General features: G+C 39.4%; 1 protein-coding gene across 1 annotated transcript; it reads left to right on the forward strand.

Annotated features, from left to right (window-relative positions):
• Positions 1–1,874: 1,874 nt before the first annotated feature.
• Positions 1,875–17,521, forward strand: LOC139947030 (polycomb protein SCMH1-like). Its single transcript, XM_071944849.1, has 12 exons — positions 1,875–1,941; positions 2,824–3,019; positions 5,219–5,289; positions 5,886–6,120; positions 6,214–6,302; positions 6,586–6,829; positions 7,130–7,312; positions 7,769–7,975; positions 8,769–8,930; positions 9,348–9,518; positions 10,375–10,547; positions 11,119–17,521. The coding sequence occupies exons 2-12, from the start codon at positions 2,986–2,988 to the stop codon at positions 11,242–11,244; spliced, it is 1,695 nt and encodes a 564-aa protein (XP_071800950.1). The 5' UTR covers positions 1,875–1,941; positions 2,824–2,985; the 3' UTR covers positions 11,245–17,521.
• Positions 17,522–18,412: the final 891 nt, after the last annotated feature.

Genomic DNA, 18,412 nt, shown 5'->3' on the forward strand with positions numbered 1-18,412 from the left:
ATAACAACCTTGTCCCCCAGGTTTGAGTCGTTTTTTATTACCGTTGTATAGGCGGGTGAGATTGATTCGTTTGAGAACGACTTACTTTACCGCACTGGAGAAACTAAACCGTGTCTACTGAAAAGATGGCAAGCTCTTTTTCTTAGAAAGTCCGCCAGCCGGACACTTTTGCATATGCATGCAATCGTGTAAAACCGTCCGGTGGACATGTACATGACTGCACATGTATGTGCGCGCGTAAGCGAGTGTGCATGCAATAAACCTACGTAATGCATGGACTTCCTCCATGGTATATGAATATAGTCACGTATTTTGTTATTGCAGCGGGCGAATACCAAACGGCCGAACATTTCCCATGTCATTCATGACATGCACCTTGTAAAATATGGCGAACGTGTTCCGTCGACCAAGGGCGCCTTCAATTTACTGCAAGGACGGTTTTGCACGGGGGCGGACACAACTGCATATGCAAATGTGTCCGGGCGGACACAATTGCATGCAAAACCGTATTGCATAGAGGACTTAATTGCATGCGACACCGGCCTCCTGTAAGCGAAATAAAAAGTCAAGCTATTGCTTGAATCTTGACCATTATTTTTCCCCTTTTCTAGTTTATGAAACTATCTGATTATACGACAGAGGGACTTTTAGACTTTCAGGATAACTTTATTGGCCAGAAGTTGTTTGTATAGTTACCTTGTTAGTCTCGGTGCAAGACGTTTCTCGTTTCCCTTTCACGCACACCGCGGCCAATTCACCGACAGCGCGCGCACCGACTCACCTGACTGATAGTCCACTCACCGCCCCGGAGAAACGTCTTGCACCAAGACTATTACCTTGTGTGAAGCTTCCGAATGTGACTCAGAGTCCAAAGAGATATTGGTCAGAGATACTAGTACCAAACGAGTAAGACTCTGACGAGGCATCATTTTGTTGCGGCCGACAGTTACAAGATGCACGCGCTGAAAATTCACTAAGAGCTGATCTCAATAATCTTATGATAGGGAGTGTCTAACAAATAAATCAAGACCAAAATATTCCATCCCTCTGCCCCCCCCCCCCCCCAGCGGCCGGTCTATCCTTTGGTTAAAGCAAGGCGCTGGGGACGAGCGAACCCCCCCCCCCCCCCCCCCCCCCCAGTGTCCTCCATTCTCGGCATGGTTTGTTGAGCATAACTAAATTTATTATAAAAAAAAAAACTCAACATAACCAGAAAGCTTTACAAAAGAGCATGCCGATCATGAATATTCATGCAGAGTATATATAATGCTTAAAAAGAAATATATTTTGTGTGTCACGATCTGAGAACTTTGCAATTCAACGTCTCCCCCTGTGTCGTCACCGCATCAATCGGTCTCAAAGGTGAGCAATTTCAGACAAGATTAAATCTCATCATGCACCTGTTTCAACACTGGAGTGGACTATCGGCCTGGGCCCAATTTCATAAAGCTATTAAGCAGAACGTGGCACACAGGCATGGGTGCTAGTGCCCCCCCCCCCTACCCCACAAATGTTGTTCGCCTACGCCTCCCTATCGATGACACACTATCGAAGCTCGAGATGAGTCAGAAGTTCTTGATTCATCATCCCCCGTCATCCCCCTTAAGTGGTTATTATTGTCGGCGAGGACGGTCGTGCACGGCATAATACTCTGCCTCACAATCACAGTCAATGTTCAGAAGTTTCTCGCAGAACCTAAGGAAAAGCTTTTATAGGTCCGCCGCACCATCCAAAGCAAGACTCCCAGTTTGAACCGGTGTTTTCTGCTTAGTGTGAATGACCTCCCCATCCCCACAGTGTGAATGCGTGAGAAAAACTGACAGGGTTACGACGTCAACCTCATTTCTATCACTACTCTTTAGTAAAACACATGCGTCGTCTAGATACAGACCTCACACACACACGTCTGAGTGATTTTTAACCGCTGTTTATCACATTTTGGTAAGTATCTACATCGTTTTTTTCTTTCAGTTATGCATCGAGTGCGTCATTAACGATGTGTTGCGTTAAACTAGTTGAGTCCGTGTTTACTTCTGTAAAATTTGGCGTTTGTTTATAATACTAAAAATTACTTCAGACGTCAAATGAAAATCTGGCTGCTCTTGCCAAATCAATGGTGTATTGATAGGGCGCCCTCTTTGTCTTATATAACGACTTTCAATGTCTGCGAATGCGTCACCTTCTGAACAATTATTAATTAATGATTACTTAACTTTGTACATTGTATTGTCAGTCTTGAACTTCTGAAAACCAGAGAGCCCTTTGCCTGTAAAATGATTTACAATCGTTTTTTTCTTGTCTTTTGAGACTTGACCACTCTCTTCCCATAACAACAGTGATAACTAAACAAAATCAAAACACCCAGCAGTTTCACAAAACACAAGTGACAAGATCTGGATGGAACTTGTTCTTTTTCTCAACACTTTTTATTTATTTAGTCTTGCATCCTGTAAAAAAAATGTAAATATGGATTATATGATCTAGCTAGAGTCAAATAGTAACAGTAGAGTAAGTGATGGTTCAAACTAGTAGTTAGTAGGCCTATCACTCAGTATCACTGTCTGTCTGCTGCTCATTGCCGAGTGCCAGCAGGCCAGGCAGTTGTCAGGTTTTTTTTTTTACTGTTAGTCCAAACTTCACCCGTCCTGGGATGTGATTGTGTATGCCATGATGAATTGAATGTATTTTGAAGCAGACAGAGTAAGACATGATTGTTAAAATCTAGCTGGGACCCAGTAACTCACTGGCTGGGGCTCTGCACTCATTTAAAAGAAGAATGATTTACTAATTTTTAATATGCAATTTTATATTTCTTCCCATTAGCTGGTGTGGCCTCCAGGGTAGAGTGTGTATGGCACATTATAACCCATGATTGGCTTTACACATACATGTAGCAGTTGACGTTCTTTGTGCTTCGGGTAACAAGTACCACAAAATCCTCCTCATCACTTTTACAAAACTCTACAGATTGGTTAAGACATCGTGATGCCAGCCAATAAGCTCTCCAAAACTCCGTTTGGTATGTAGGCCTATGCTCCATCTCAAATTAAGAGTATCAATATAAACCACAAATTAAGAATGTGTGAAAAAAATTATATAGTTGGTACTGGTCCCAACTTGAGTGCAACTTGAGTGCCACGGCTGGGACCGCCAAACTAAAGCTGTGATTAGTGCTGGGGGAATAGTGAAATTTTGTTATTCGGATACAGCTGGCCAACTATCCGAAATTAACCGTATATTCGAATGGTTTTTTTGCCGCTAGAGGGCGCTATTTAAAAAAAAAAAAAAAAGTTTTTTTTTTTTTTTTTTGCCGCTAGAGGGCGCTGTTCGTTTGTGAATGAGATGTTATGGGCGGTTTGATATTAGTTTAAGACAGTGTCACTCGGTTCATTCATAACAATTACTGGATCTAATTTAAAGATGGCGATTTGCTTTTTCTTTTGATCGTGATTGACTCTACGTGAAGGAAAACTTTTGTAATCTTTGACCAAATTACGTCAGAAATGTCATTGTTTTAACTCTTCACGGAGGTGAGCATAGTTAAATACTTAATATATGCTTTTTTATGCTGTTTTAATAGAAGTTTCATAAGGATTCAGACAAAACAATTCATATCAGTTGTTGCCCGACGTCCGCGGATATTCGGATATTAAAGAATATCCGGTTACTCGGTTGTAATTACAGAATTATCCGGTTCGTAAATAGGTATTCGCGCCCTATGCGGATATCCGGTTAAGAAAAAAAAGGCATTCGCGGTTATGGATAGGAAAACCTATTCGCCATTAACCGGATATTCAAATTATTCGCCCAGGCCTAGCTGTCATTCAGAGAGCTTCCATTTTGCCGGGGGGGGGGGGGGGGGGGGACCCACCAGAACCAGATTGTGTAGTGTGGTTGCAAAAGGCTGGGTGTCCCAGGGTACACAGATCGCTGAGAGGAGGGGTTTGTCCAGGTGTTTCTTGCAGTTGCTGCTGAATGTATAGCTCAGTTTGGTAGAGTGCTGGCTTGTTTCTGGAGGTCTTTGGCTTGAGTCCACATCTTGCATATTTTGTTTGTTTAAAGGGAAGGTACGCATTTGGTAATTACTCAAATCAAATATTAGCTTAAAGACTGACTTGGTAACTAGCATTTGAGAGCTGTTGATAGTATAAAACATTGTGCGAACCGACTCCCTCTGAAGTAGCATAGTTTTGTGAGAAAGAGGTAATTTTTCACTAAAATATTAAAAGACTTCTAGCTATTTCTTCGAAGTTTTTTATTCCTAGCTGAAAGCCCACAAATTCGTCCAACAAGGGTGTTTTTTCTTTCATCACTTTCTCGCAACTACGGTGACCAATTGAGCCCAAATTTCTACACGCTTGGTATTTTATGCTTATGATGGGAAACACCAAGTGAGAACAATGGTCTTTGACAATTACTAAACGTAAACAGTAGGCCTGGGCGAATTATTCGAATATCCGGTTAATGGCGAATAGGTTTTCCTATCCGTAACCGCGAATGCCTTTTTTTTCTTAACCGGATATCCGCATAGGGCGCGAATACCTATTTACAAACCGGATAATTCTGTAATTACAACCGAGTAACCGGATATTCTTTAATATCCGAATATCCGCGAACGTCGGGTGACAACTGATATGAATGTTTTGTCTGAATCCTTACGAAATTTCTATTAAGACAGCGTAAAACAGCATATATTAAGTATTTAACTATGCTCACCTCCGTGAAGAGTTAAAACAATGACATTTCTGACGTAAAGATTACAAAAGTTTTCCTTCACGTAGAGTCAATCACGATTAAAAGAAAAAGCAAATCGCCATCTTTAAATTAGATCCGGTCATTTTTATGAATGAACCGAGTGACACTGTCTAAAACTAATATCAATCTGCCCATAAGATCTCATTAACAAACAAACAGCGCCCTCTAGCGGCAAAAAAAATATTTTATATATATATTTTTTTTTTAAATAGCGCCCTCTAGCGGCGAAAAAACTATTCGAATATCCGGTTAATTTCGGATAGTTGGCCAGCGGTATCCGAATAACAAAATTTCACTATTCGCCCAGCACTAGTAAACAGTGCCTTAAACCCAAACTATTAAAAAGAAAATACAAGTACAAAAAATTGTCAAAGATTGTTTAGAAACTGTTTGGTGCACTGTACCACTCTATTAGTATTTGTTCGCCCTTTTTTATTTTATTTATTTTTTTTCCCTTCATTAGTTTCCTTCTCTTGGGATGAGTATCTTAAAGGCAAGGATGCCAACCCAGCTCCCAAGTCATGCTTCAAACAGGTAAGTTATTGTATACTGTGTCTTAATCTTGGGCGATATCTCGATATTATCGAGTATCGCAATTATAATTTGGAAACGATTTCGATATCGGATGGATTTGGTTTTAATCGAATATCGCGATAATCGCGATATATTGCGCTATCGATTAAATATCGCGATGTATTTGCTAGCTGAGACATCTTGCACCCCATAGGTTTGGAGTAAAACCAGAAGAATAGGTCATTAGAACACCTCTCTTATGCTATGACTGTCTCTTCTACAACTTTCACTTGGAGTTTGAAGACTGATGATGTCAAATTTAACTAATCGCGATTATATCGAATATCGCGATATAATGTTGGCGATATATCGTGAATAAAATGAATCAATATCGCCCGAGCTTACTGTATATTACCCTCTCTCTTCCACAAAGAAGGCAACTTTTACTAACATATTCCTTGTGTCTTGAATTATCAGCCTGATTCGTTGAGAATTGTATCCTTGGATGACATTCCATGTGAAAATAAAATGGAAATTGACGGCTCCGTTAGACACGTCTTGCCCTGACTAGCTCAGGACAGACCTTTACTTTACTGTTTTTGTTTTACTAACAACAGGCACCAGTCCCTCCACCGAACGAGTTCACACTCCACTCCAAACTGGAAGCTCTGGATCCCCGAAACTTCACATCCACCTGCATTGCAACCATCGTTGGTATTCAAGGACCGAGGTTAAGACTTCGGCTCGATGGAAGCGACGACAAAAATGATTTTTGGAGTCTGGTAGATTCGGCTGACATTAAACCCATCGGCTGGTGTGAGAAACATGGCGGAATGTTGCAACCCCCATTAGGTAAAGGAATTATTACAAGAATTTATTATTTAAGTTCAAACCTTCAAACTTCCGATGTATGGATTGTTGAATTCTGTTTCGTTTTCCATCCAGGATTTCGTATGAATGCATCGTCCTGGCCAATGTTCTTACTACGGACGCTAAACAACGCTAAGCTTGCCCCGGCATCAGCATTCAAGGAGGTATAGTGAAACTTAGGCGGAAGTGTTTTTTGTAGGAAATTTTCTCAGTCACTTTTCCCTTGTGGTTAATCACTTGATATTATAAATAGAATGTCGCAACCCAAGGCATGATACCTTATTAGGGGCAATGAAGGCGATTGCCTCAGTGCTCCCTGGTGATTGCCTTGGTGCCCTTGACCTGACATAGGGTGCCCTTTACCAAGAAGAAAAATGCCTTGGTGCCCTTTTCCTTTCAAAAATGAAAAATACAGGCTTTCTAACCTCTTTCCTACCTCACCAACAGGAGCCCCCAACACCACCAAAGAACCTATTCAAAGTCGGCATGAAGCTCGAGGCAGTCGACCGGAAGAACTCCCATCTCATTTGTCCGGCCACCGTCGGGGGCATCAAGGGCAATATGATCTTCATATCCTTCGATGGATGGAGGGGAGCGTTTGATTACTGGTGCGACTCAGATTCCAGGGATATATTTCCTGTGGGGTGGGCGGCCAGCACTGGTCACTACCTACAGTCACCCGGCAACAATGGTTAGTTTTAAACAATTGATGTGTATCTTCAGTTTTTAACTGGAAATCTTTTTCAATTTTTTATTTTTTTAAAAATTTTTCCTAAAATTTATTACTAAGATCAAACTCCTGAGAAAATGAAAAGAAAATCGTATGCCGAGTAGGGCTTTTAAAACCAAAGATAAATGTATTTTTAATCAGGCTCCGCACTTTTTCAAAGGGTAGTTTTGCCATGTAGAATAATGGGTAAATCTGTGAATGAATTTCTGTTTTCAATCTTACCAATGTGGTGCAAAACCTTTACAATTTGATTGAATCTAGGTGTCTCGTCCAAAGGGCGTAAGTGTAGCTGGGCGTCCACGATAGCCCTCGCCCCCATTGCCCAGCCAGCAGCTACAGTCTCCACACCACCACAGTCTCCTGTAACTGTGGACACTAGGCCAAAGTCACCGGTATACGACAATGAGCCAGATACAAGTAGTCCCATGTCCACCAGCCAAGTCAGTAAGTTAACCCCCCTACTGTTTGACTATTTAATATCATTGTTTCAACAAAATTTCACAAGTTTCTAAGATCTTAATAATAGTACTATTAGTAGTAATAATAGAACAAATGAATCATAAATTTAGAGACAGGTTTTCAGTTCTGTTAAATTTAAGACCAGTGTACTTTGCACCTTATAAGGGTTTGCAAGATATTATCCCCGGTAAAACCGTGCAAACCTGTTTCTTAGTTATAAGTGTAACTGGGTTTTTTTGCGTGCAATACACAGGACAAAGATAGATAGCTCAGTTGGAGCGCCGGCACTTTAATCCGGAGTTCGTTGGTTCGAGTCCAACTCTAGTGAATTTGTCTTTGTTCAACCCAAAATCAAAACTAAATTATGAAAAGAGAATCGACCATTCCAAAAGCCAATCTGAAACCATCCTTTTATCTCCCACTTGATGTATCTTTCCGTAGCCGTCACACTCTTCATCAACAATACTTGCGTCTGTGGACCGTATCTCAGCCCTCACAAGGTGCTCCAGATGCCGGCGCTGATCGGCCCCGCCCCCATCAACAAGGTCATGACGGACACCTTCCAGATGTGTGTAAGCTCGGCCGTTCAGCAGAAGGCGGTCTTTGCATTCCTGAAGAGGGAGAAAGGGGCAAATGTCACTGTAACAGGTGAGTTCTACAGCTCTGTTCTTGATTAGTTTTTATCAACGTAATGCCTATTTATAAGCAAGCTTACCTGACCTCTTAAAGCTGTTAAAGCACAAAAAAATTGATCAGCCCCCAAAAACTTTTGTGAACCAAACTTAGGTTTCCAGCCAAAACACCATGTCATGTTGTATCCTGCTCATTTTGGCTCAGCAGAAATTTGATGAGCAATATTTTCTGCCCAAGCAGCTCTCTCGAATTGGCCCGAGGGAGTTGGATTGAAATCAATTCTAGAATATCTCTCTTAAGTCTATTGGGGCGGCCGCCTTCCAGTGGTGGTCTCTCCAAGCCCTCCTGTCCAGCGCTGTCATTGTTGGCTCATGTATGCTTCTTTTTGGTGCACCAGTGATGTCAGTCCATCTGGTTTTTTTGGGCATAACCAGTAACACGTCCTTTCATGCACTGCTTCTCAAGGTAGAATAGACATGCAACAAATATATTTGAATCTTCGGTCAAGTTCCATTCTTCTCCTCATTGAACCCAAGTCTCGACCATCATGGGGTGACAGGCCTTTTTCTTCGGCCGCGCCACACATCTGGAACTCTCTACCACTTAATCTTAGATCTTGTCTTTGTACCGCAAAACTCAAATCTCTTCTCAAAACTTATCTTGTATCACAGTTTTCAAGGACTAATTTTATTGTGGCTGTTTTCTTTAATTTGTTTTTGGTTTAACTGCGCCTTGAACACCCAGCAAGGTGGTATGTACGCTTTACAAGTCTTATTATTATTATTTGACTTTGTTAACGTTTACTCAGCTCAATACAGCGGGTCCACACATTCCGTGCAGTTACATGCTCCGGAGACACCTGAGGCCTTCTGGACCATGATGGATAGGCTATGTGAAGACCTCTTGTGCTGTGGTAACTTCTTCACCAATAAACCGCTTCAAGGTCCCTGCAATAACTGCGCCAAACAGGGTAAGCAGCTGTTAATAATAAAAAGTATTTATTAAGCGCCTTTTTGTCTGGTTATTGAGAAAATTGTTTCCAAATACATTTGGTGCTCCGTCTTTCATCAGGCTGGACAAATTTCCCAGTTGTGGCACTTTTTTCCTTGGGTGAGACAGTTTACCATATTGCTTTGTTCTTTGGAACCATACTAGGAATGGTAGAGCCTTGATGTCAATTTCACAAAGATAATCCTAACTTAAGACTAGTCCTTGAGACAAGTAACTGGTCCTAACTCGAGGTAAGACTAGTCTTTACCCTTTGTGAAATCCACCCCAGGAACACGTATCGTGGAAGATTAGGAGTTTACCCCGACATCCGTTGTTTTATCACCAGAAATAAGTAATAATAATATTAACTCTAAATTTTTTTGATTCTCTGTTCCAGAGGAGAGCAGCCACCGGGTGAGGCATCGTAGTCACAGCGGGAACACCAACCAGACAGGCCCAGGCAACCATCCCCCGAAGCCATCGGCCACCACCAAGAGAAGCCATTCCACCGACTCAGCAGCGTCAGACAGGGTTGATCCTAAGCTACCCAGGAGAATACGCACTGAAGGTGGGTCAGGTCAAAGGTTAAGAGGTCAAAGGTAGACATTGGTTTGACAAAATAGAGTTGACTTAAAGGTTTGGGTACTTTTTGTTTGACACAAAACACAATATCTATAGATTTACATTAAACTTACACAGTTTGAAGATAATGATAGTAGAAAGCTTGGCTTAAAGGCAGTGGACACTATTGGTAATTGTCAAAGACCAGTCTTCTCACTTGGTGTATATCAACATGTGCATAAAATAACAAACCTGTGAAAATTTGAGCTCGATCGGTCATCGGAGTTGCGAGATAACTATGATAGAAAAAAACACCCTTGTCACACGAAGTTGTGTGCTTTTAGATGGTTGATTTCGAGACCTCAAATTCTAAACTTGAGGTCTCGAAATGAAATTCGTGGAAAATTACTTCTTTCTCGAAAACTATGTCACTTCAGAGGGAGCCGTTTCTCACAATGTTTTATACTATCAACCTCTCCCCATTACTCGTTACCAAGTGATGTTTTATGCTGATAATTATTTTGAGTAATCACCAATAGTCTCCACTGCCTTTAAAACAATCTTGCTGAGGTGCTGTAGTTTTTGAGAAAATGTACAAGGAAGAGAGGAGCAAGAGAATGAGACTGTTAGAGTAAGCTGAGGCTTGTAGAAAACAACCTTTATACAGACAAAAAACAAACAGGGAATCACAAAACGAGAAAAAGACAGACAATACGGACAATGACATTACAAAATGCTGACGACAAGAAAGAATTAAGGTACTAGGCTAACTGAAGACAACAAAGTAAATAGATAAAAAGTGAAGGAGAGAAAAAGCTATGTCAAAAAAAAATCCATTATTTCAATATTTTGACTCCCAACAGCCGCAAGTTCTACAACAAGCGTGGCAGAGGTCAGGGAGCCAAAAATTGAGGTCAAACCCCAGCTGAGCACCCCGACGGGGGACCCAACTAACTGGTCAGTGGAAGAAGTCGTCAAGTATGTGACTGATGCAGATGTTTCCATGGCAACTCATGTGGACACCTTCAAGAAACATGTTAGTTTGTTGTTTCTTCTCCGACTTCCGTTTGAACAGGCATACATTTTTGATCAGCTGATCCCATCGTGCCATGACCTAGAGCACCCTTGCGTGCTAGTGACTTGAAAATTATGTCGCTGCATGCTTCGTAATTCCCAATAACCTTTGTATATATTTTTGTCTTGGCTTTTGCAATTTTTCATACTTTTACTTTTGACAATCTTGTTTACCTTGCCCTAAGGTACTGAAGACTTTGAACTTTTAGAGTTCAATGTAAAATGTGGCATTAGTTGGCCTGAATTGTGTTTATAATCCTAGTTTTCTGTGTGACTTTACTACTTGTTATCTATCATTATTATCTATCATTATACTGATATTATCCTCCCCAGGATTATGGGGTCTTTTCCAGTTTCGGAATAAAACAAGACACAATAAAATTATTAACCTACCTTCTAAACCATTACTTGATGCTTGAAAGGAATAGGTCTCATATTTCAAAATGTATCTCAAACACCTTGCACTTTGAGCTCTTTGATGCGCCCCTTCTATAAGAACTAAGTAAATTTTTACTTTTTACTTTTTTTCACAGGAAATTGACGGCAAGGCCTTCCTCCTCCTCAACAGCGAGATGATGATGAAGTACATGTCACTTAAGCTCGGCCCCGCCCTGAAACTCTGCAACATGATCGAGAAACTAAAGAACAAGAAACACTGAGGGGAGTGACGACCAGCTCAGTAACAAGACGTGGACCACAGGATGAAAAGCAATAGACCGGTGAGCAACAATTTTTTTAAATATTTGTTTTTAAAACAACTCTTAAAAGTGAAGCACCAAGTTTTTTTAAGACGAGGTTTGGTAGATGCTGACGGATGATACGTTGCGACTTGAGCGCAAACGAAACTGGAATCCTACCGGACGAATGGAACTCTGAGTTCCACCGAATGCTTTAAAATACCAAAACAAATTTCAAAATCTTACCCGCTCCATTTGTTACGATCGACAGATGCACTTCAATTACTCCTAAGGCTTATAAATTCCTTACTTATTCGTTGAGAAATGTATAAAATGTATTAAATTTAAGATGTTTCAAAAATTAAAATGAAGACAAGCCAATGAAGACATTTTGCCATACACGTACATTATGTGATATCATGTTGCCATGTGTCACAACTTCTCAAGGTGTCATTTTGCCATACACACTTGTGTCATGTGTCATTTTGGTGTGTCACAACTTCACAAGGTGTCATGTTGTCATACACATGTGTTATGCGTCGTTTTGCCGCAAACAGCATGGGCCTCTTTTTCTAGGAGGTCATTGTATATGTATGCAAGGACTCGGGCGTCCCAGGGCCCATTTTCATGGCTCTGATAACCGCCAAATTCTGCACTGTTGGTCTCCATTCTCCGCTTGCCATGGCGCTCACGGCAAGCGCTGAATTTCTACCCTAGCCTTGTAAGAGTAAAATACCTAGTAAGGTGGAGTACGCACGCGCACAAGCCAATATTTCCAGCTTACCCATGAAATACGCTTCACATAATGTAAGCACAGAATTCCGTGCTTCTGTAAGCGCCGATTCTTTGCTTACGATAAGCAGAGCCGTGAAATTGGGCCCAGACCAGTAATTTTGTCAACTGCCTCACAGCAGTGACATAAATGTTGAAAAGCAATATTTTGGAAAAGAGATATTTACAAACTTGTGTATATATTAATAATTTTGATTGATTGATCAATTTCCCACCAGCTCGTGTATTTGTTTATAAAATGAATTGTAAAACAATTGTAAAATTCAGTCCCTATAAAGGCAGTATTTAACAGTTGTGCATGTTTAGTTTTGTAAAAACATTAAAAAACCTGTAATATTTAATACTGCATCATTCCGTTTGAGTCCCCCTAAGGCAATGTTTAAATGATGGAATTATTATTTACTAAGGCCTCCCCCATGTTTAAATGATGGAATTATTATTTACTAAGGCCTCCCCCATGTTTAAATGATGGAATTATTATTTACTATGCCCCCCCCTACAGTAGTGCAGGCCTGAGTGATACTTCACAAAGGCAACAAAATGCCCCTGGTCATTGCCTCCATGCCCTTGGTCATTGCCTCCATGCCCTTGGTCATTGCCTCCATGCCCCTGGTCATTGCCTCCATGCCCTTGGTCATTGCCTCCATGCCCTTGGTCATTGCCTCCATGCCCCTGGTCATTGCCTCCATGCCCTTGGTCATTGCCTCCATGCCCCTGGTCATTGCCTCCATGCCCCCAGTCATTGCCAACATGCCCTTGGTCATTGCCTCCATGCCCTTGAAATGCTCCAGTAGAAATTTACAAATTCCTCATTCATGAGTGCCCTTTACCCAGGAGAAAATGACTTGTTGCCCTTGCCCTTTCAAAAATGAAACATACAGGCCTGTGTTCAGTTTTTTGCAAGAAGAGGGACCTTCATGCGGTCTACCCTGGTGTTTCTGGTCCACGTAGCAAGCACCCTTGTTTACATTTTTCGCTTCTGAGCTACAGTGATTAAGTTCACTCATGAGGCATCTTTGCTTTAAAGAAGAACAAAAATGATCAAATGTATCGTTGATAAATGCACTTAGTGTGTCATTCATCCATGTACATGTAAGACGTGGGATTTTCCAGGGCCTAGACTCCCCTAAATGATCACATGTCATAGCTCTCCAACATACCAGAGGTTATTTGTAAATAGACACCATGTATTTGTAGAATTGTACGGTTACCTATTAATGTTATTTTTTTGTATTATGGAAAATTATAGCCGCAATATATTTTTGTATTCTTATTGCATGACATCGTGCTGGTTATTGTGCAGTTGTATAATAAATGTAGACAACGCTAGTTGTATTAGTAAAGCTTATATTTTCAAATTGTCCAAACTGTTTGCATGATTTTTACTAACAATTTAGGGGAAAATAGCAGAAACTTAAAACTAACTTTATAACAAGAATTGCTTCTGTATTGTAATAAAAAATACCCTGCAGCCGATTTCACGAAACGCTAGAATTAATCCTATCTCAAGTTGTCCTAACTTAGGATTGGTCAATGCGTCCTGACGTCTATGAATACGGAACTTAACTTGTCCTACATGTGTAAGTCCTAAGATTAATCCTCCGTTAGGTAGAGTTTGGTGAAATTGATGGCTGGCCACAATTTTATAGAGCTGCTTAAAGCACAAATAGTAGCTAAGCACAACAAAATTATGCCTACCAGAATAAGGTTACCAGTTATAATACCACTTAACATGTTCAATTTCTGCCTGGTATCCTGTTCATTTCTGCTAAGCAGACAATTTTTAAGCAATATTTTCTGCCTGAGCAGCTCTATGAAGTTGAGTCCGGGTTAATATTCCCAATAACAAAACTGAAACACCTATTTTTTTAATGCTGTAGTGTCATGCTTTGTTATTAAGACAGTGCCTAATTATTATGTAAATAGAATTCATCATTATTCGCTTAATTGTATTCAAATTTCAAAAGTATTGCTTTGATGCCAAAACTCGAGTTTATTCAATGAAAATTCCATTATTGTTTTATTCCGTTATTTTGTTGCCATGTTATTTGATGTTACACAACATGTAGCTTGAAATAAGTTATAATGCTAGATGTAGCATTCTGTATGAAGATGGTCAAATTGTTGGCTTATTTGACCAATAAAATGGATTTAAATTTTAAATAGCTATTTTTTATTGATTTTAGAAAATTATAAGCTTTCATTTAAGGTATTGCATGAAGAGGAAAAAACCAGCAATGATAGGATAAAAAAAATTGAAATGCTTATTGTTGTAACGTTATATTACGTCCAACCATCGGACATTATGTACAAACAATTTAGCATGATATGTCCTTCGCGGCATTGTTGAAACCTTTTGTTTGTTTAAAGGTAAAGTAAACCTTGGTTTATGGAACTGTTTGATTGTTTTAATCCTATACAAAAGTAAATTAAACAATCAAACTGACCTGTGAAATTGGCAGTTTAAAAGATGGAAGTGTTTTCACAATTTCTGTCAAAATCTGGAGCGCTTCTTTTGTCCATGCAGGAAGGGTAATCCGTAATTGGAAGACACAATCTGAGAAATATTTCATGCAGAAACGCGACAATCTTGTGAATCCCTTTCCCTTTAAACCACTTTCCTTCAGACGGAATCGTTTCTCAAAATGTTATCATCAACAGAGGGGTGCTTCTTTATGGTCGTTAACTTCTGGAGTATTACCAAAATGTTACCTCCCTTTAATACATTAATATACGAATCAAATCAATGATGAGAAAATGACCTCTGTGACATTTAGTCATGACATATGGAACATTTTTTTGCATAATATTTTGTTCATAATTAGTCTGGCATTTTGCATTTTAAGCACTCATTCTCATTTGGAGAGAGTGGTAGCAAAATGTCAATATCTCAATCTTGAAAACAAATTTATTAAAGGGGGAGTATATCTCTAGGAATTACTACAAACACTGATGTACCATCCTTTTATGTTGTGTTTCTTGAAAGCTAGAGGATTGATTTGAATGTATTTTTCCTAAAACTAATGATGTACCACCCCTTTAAGATGTTTCTTGAAAACGACAGGATTGGAATGAATGTGCTCGTTCAAACAATACTGATGCACCATCCATACTTGAAAACTAGAGGATTGGAATAAATGTACTCTTCAAAGAGACTATGATTAACCAACCTATAAATATAATGCAGGAGAAGCTTTGGCAAACTTCGACCTTGAATAGCTCATGCATAAAATGAGTTATTGATCATGGCGTTGACGATGCTAGGCTACCAATAGCTCATGTTTTGCTTTACATTATTGGTAATTGGCTTTTAAAACAATTATAATTCTGGTAAACAGGCTTTAGAAATTGGCCTTAATTGTCAGTAGCGGAGTGCATTACTGCAAGAAAAAACAAGCACATGAAATATTGATTTAAGACAAGGACAAAATGATTAGAGAGACATTTTTTGAAGATGTTCAAGAGAAGACAGAGGTTTGACCTCTGTTTGGTCGGTGACCCCATACCCAGACATTGTTGTACCAATGGGTAAACCATCACAGGCCTGGTATTGCATCTTAGAGAGGGAACGGGTCGATTTCTCAAAGCGGTAGGACTGCCCTTATTAGCGGTAGGACTGTCCTAACTTAGGACTAGTCCTAAGAGATTTTAAAAATCGTACGGCTAGTCTTAAAGTTAGGACGCTAGGCCTAAGTTAGGACGAGTAACTCATCTTAACCCAAGATAAGTCTACTCTTAACTCTTTGTGAAATCCACCCCAGGCCATTTTCATTTTGCAAAAAGGCACTCCATTTGTGAAAACCTGGAACACCTTTGAATGCTGCTTGTACTTTGTGTATAGTATGTAGAACCTATGTTAAAACCAGATATGTACTCTGTTGTTAGCCACTTTATGTATTCTATATTAAAATACTAGAATATAATAGTTGTACATGTACCTTTAATTCACCTTGACTTTGTGTTGAATATCCACTAAAATATTTCTACTACCAGTATAAAGTAATGTTTAGTTTTATTGAAAACTGAAAACTACCAGTCCGTGGAATGATGTTCACGTTTAATGTAGTCAGTGATTGTTTTTGGTCTTCACAGATGTTGGCCATTCAATGCTTAAAGGCACCGGACACGTTTGGTATAAATGCCAAAGACCAGTCTTCTCACTTGGCGTATCCCAACATATGCATCAAAATAACAAATATGGAAAATTTGCGCTCAATATGGTCATCGACATTGCAAGAAAATAATGAAAGAAAAATACACTGAATAAATAAATTTAATTAAATAATTTGTGTGCTTTCATATTCCTGCTCATTTCTGCTTAGCAATTTCTGCTTAGGCAATCCTATGAAATCAGGCCATCGGTCTCCGTTTTGAATGTTTCAAAATTCCATAACATTTCAGTAATGTTGATCTTTATAGCACACTATAGTTTAAAAGTAACAAATATGATCATGTTTATTCAGTTGCGCTTATGAATATGCATATATGCTAATTATTGTCCCCCACTGAGGTGCTCCGTTGTATAAAAGCCTTAAGTATCACTAGTGCCTGTAGAATTACTTCCATTAAAGAATCTTCCACATAAATCCACAAAATATGTAATATTGCCTTATAAATAAAAAATAATATTGTACATTCAATATGCTTGTTTACCTGTATTTGATTAATGTCAATTATGAAATGAACTTCTAACAACCTACTCACCTGAATTATGAGTTTTATTTTATTGTTTCAATGGTGTATTGTTTTATTGTATGGTACTTAAAGTTAAATCCTGAAAAGGCACTGTTGAACATCAACCTTTTAAACAAAATGGTTTGTCATCTATTGTTTTGAACATAGCAGAGTCTTGTTAGCCTTTGACAAAGATTTTGCTTGGTTTAAATGTGAAGTCACTAACTTTTATCCAAAACATAGAACATTATCAAAGTGTTCTTTAACAATGTGGTTGTTCAAAGCTTTTACAAAAAAGTAAAATATTTTATAAAGACAAGAGTTTAAAAATTAATTTTATTTAGCCGTTTTTATTTTTTTAAGATCATAGAAATCCACCTGATCTTAAGGTGAGAGGGGTCTTATTTAAGAGGGTGGCACTTGTGCGTGTTGCACAGTGAGGAAGTGTAAACAACCTTTTTGTAAACCCTTACATTTTCGGAAATAACTGCCCCCAAGTTCACTGAGCTTTAAAAAATGGTCTCAATTCATAGTACTGGCCAATTTCTGCTTTGCAAAAATAAGCAGGACACAGTCATAGAATGTATATTATTATGTGACATGGTTTACCTTATTTTGGTAAGCAAAACATTTTGTCTGCTAAGCTACTTTTTGCCACCTGTCAGCTTAAATGATCCTATTTGTAGGTTATGTTCTAAGTGAGTCATACATGCTTAGCAGTTTTGCCAGTAAACTAAGTATCCTTTAAGTTGATGTATGCCTTATCTTTTTCCTCACATTGCTTGTGAAATGAGCAGAAATGTAATAAAAACTTGTTGGTATAACATAATATAGTTTTGGTTTCAGTGGTTTTTAAGTTCATCTAATTGTGTGAAGTGTTTGTAAGTTACCCATCAGCCCCCCCCCCCTCCCCAACTCCGCCCACAATATATTGTATTTGCTGAGATAGGCCTAGTTCTATGAAGCCTAACATGACAATTCGTGTAACCGCGTGACCTGGGGGAGGGTGGGGGGTTGTTGACGTTCCAACTTAACTTGAGGTATTTTTGATGATAGGCCCTGAAAAAACGGGCATATTTGCCGAAAGGTTGAGGGAAAATGTTCAATAGGCCTACTCGGACGTTTCGAAAATTACACATGATTTTATAGGGTGATTTTTATTTGGAGGGTGAATAAATCAACGGCCCCTGTATAACTTCACCAATATGATTGTCAATGGACTATTTCCCCCTTTACCGTTAAAGTGAAACTTCCAAGTATTAATTTGCTCAGTATTTCTTATTCAAATACATAGGGCTGGGGAGCTTAGTTTGTAGAGCGCCGGTACGGGTACGCGAGTCCCGAGGTCGTTGGTTCAAGTCTCGCTCCGTAAAGTAAACTTTGCTTTGTTTAAAGCATGGGGCTATACAAAAAAGTTACCATTATTTACCTACAGTGACGTAACCAGACGTTTTTTACGTCACTGTAGGTCAATATAGTAATTAAAATTGTTATGTTCAAATTGTTATTAATATTTAGGGCCTACTTACTTATTTTTTTGTAATGGGGCGGGGGGGGGGACAGAAGTGTGAGAAATTTTTGTTTTAATCCCTCAAGTAAAAATGACCGACTTTGTCGATCTCCTTTGATGGGCGGAGAGAGGGTTACTGCCCCCTCCTTTTTTTGTTTACGCAGTCGATCAAGG

The sequence above is a fragment of the Asterias amurensis genome, chromosome 14 (assembly GCF_032118995.1).
Source record: "Asterias amurensis chromosome 14, ASM3211899v1".
In the NCBI taxonomy this organism is placed as follows: Eukaryota; Metazoa; Echinodermata; class Asteroidea; order Forcipulatida; family Asteriidae; genus Asterias; species Asterias amurensis.

Coding starts and splice junctions, on each gene's coding strand:
- LOC139947030 (XM_071944849.1), top strand. CDS start 2,986: ATGCCAGCCAATAAGCTCTCCAAAACTCCGTTTG. Junction 6,830..7,129: donor ACAGTCACCCGGCAACAATG/GTTAGTTTTAAA, acceptor GATTGAATCTAG/GTGTCTCGTCCAAAGGGCGT. Junction 8,931..9,347: donor CAATAACTGCGCCAAACAGG/GTAAGCAGCTGT, acceptor TCTCTGTTCCAG/AGGAGAGCAGCCACCGGGTG.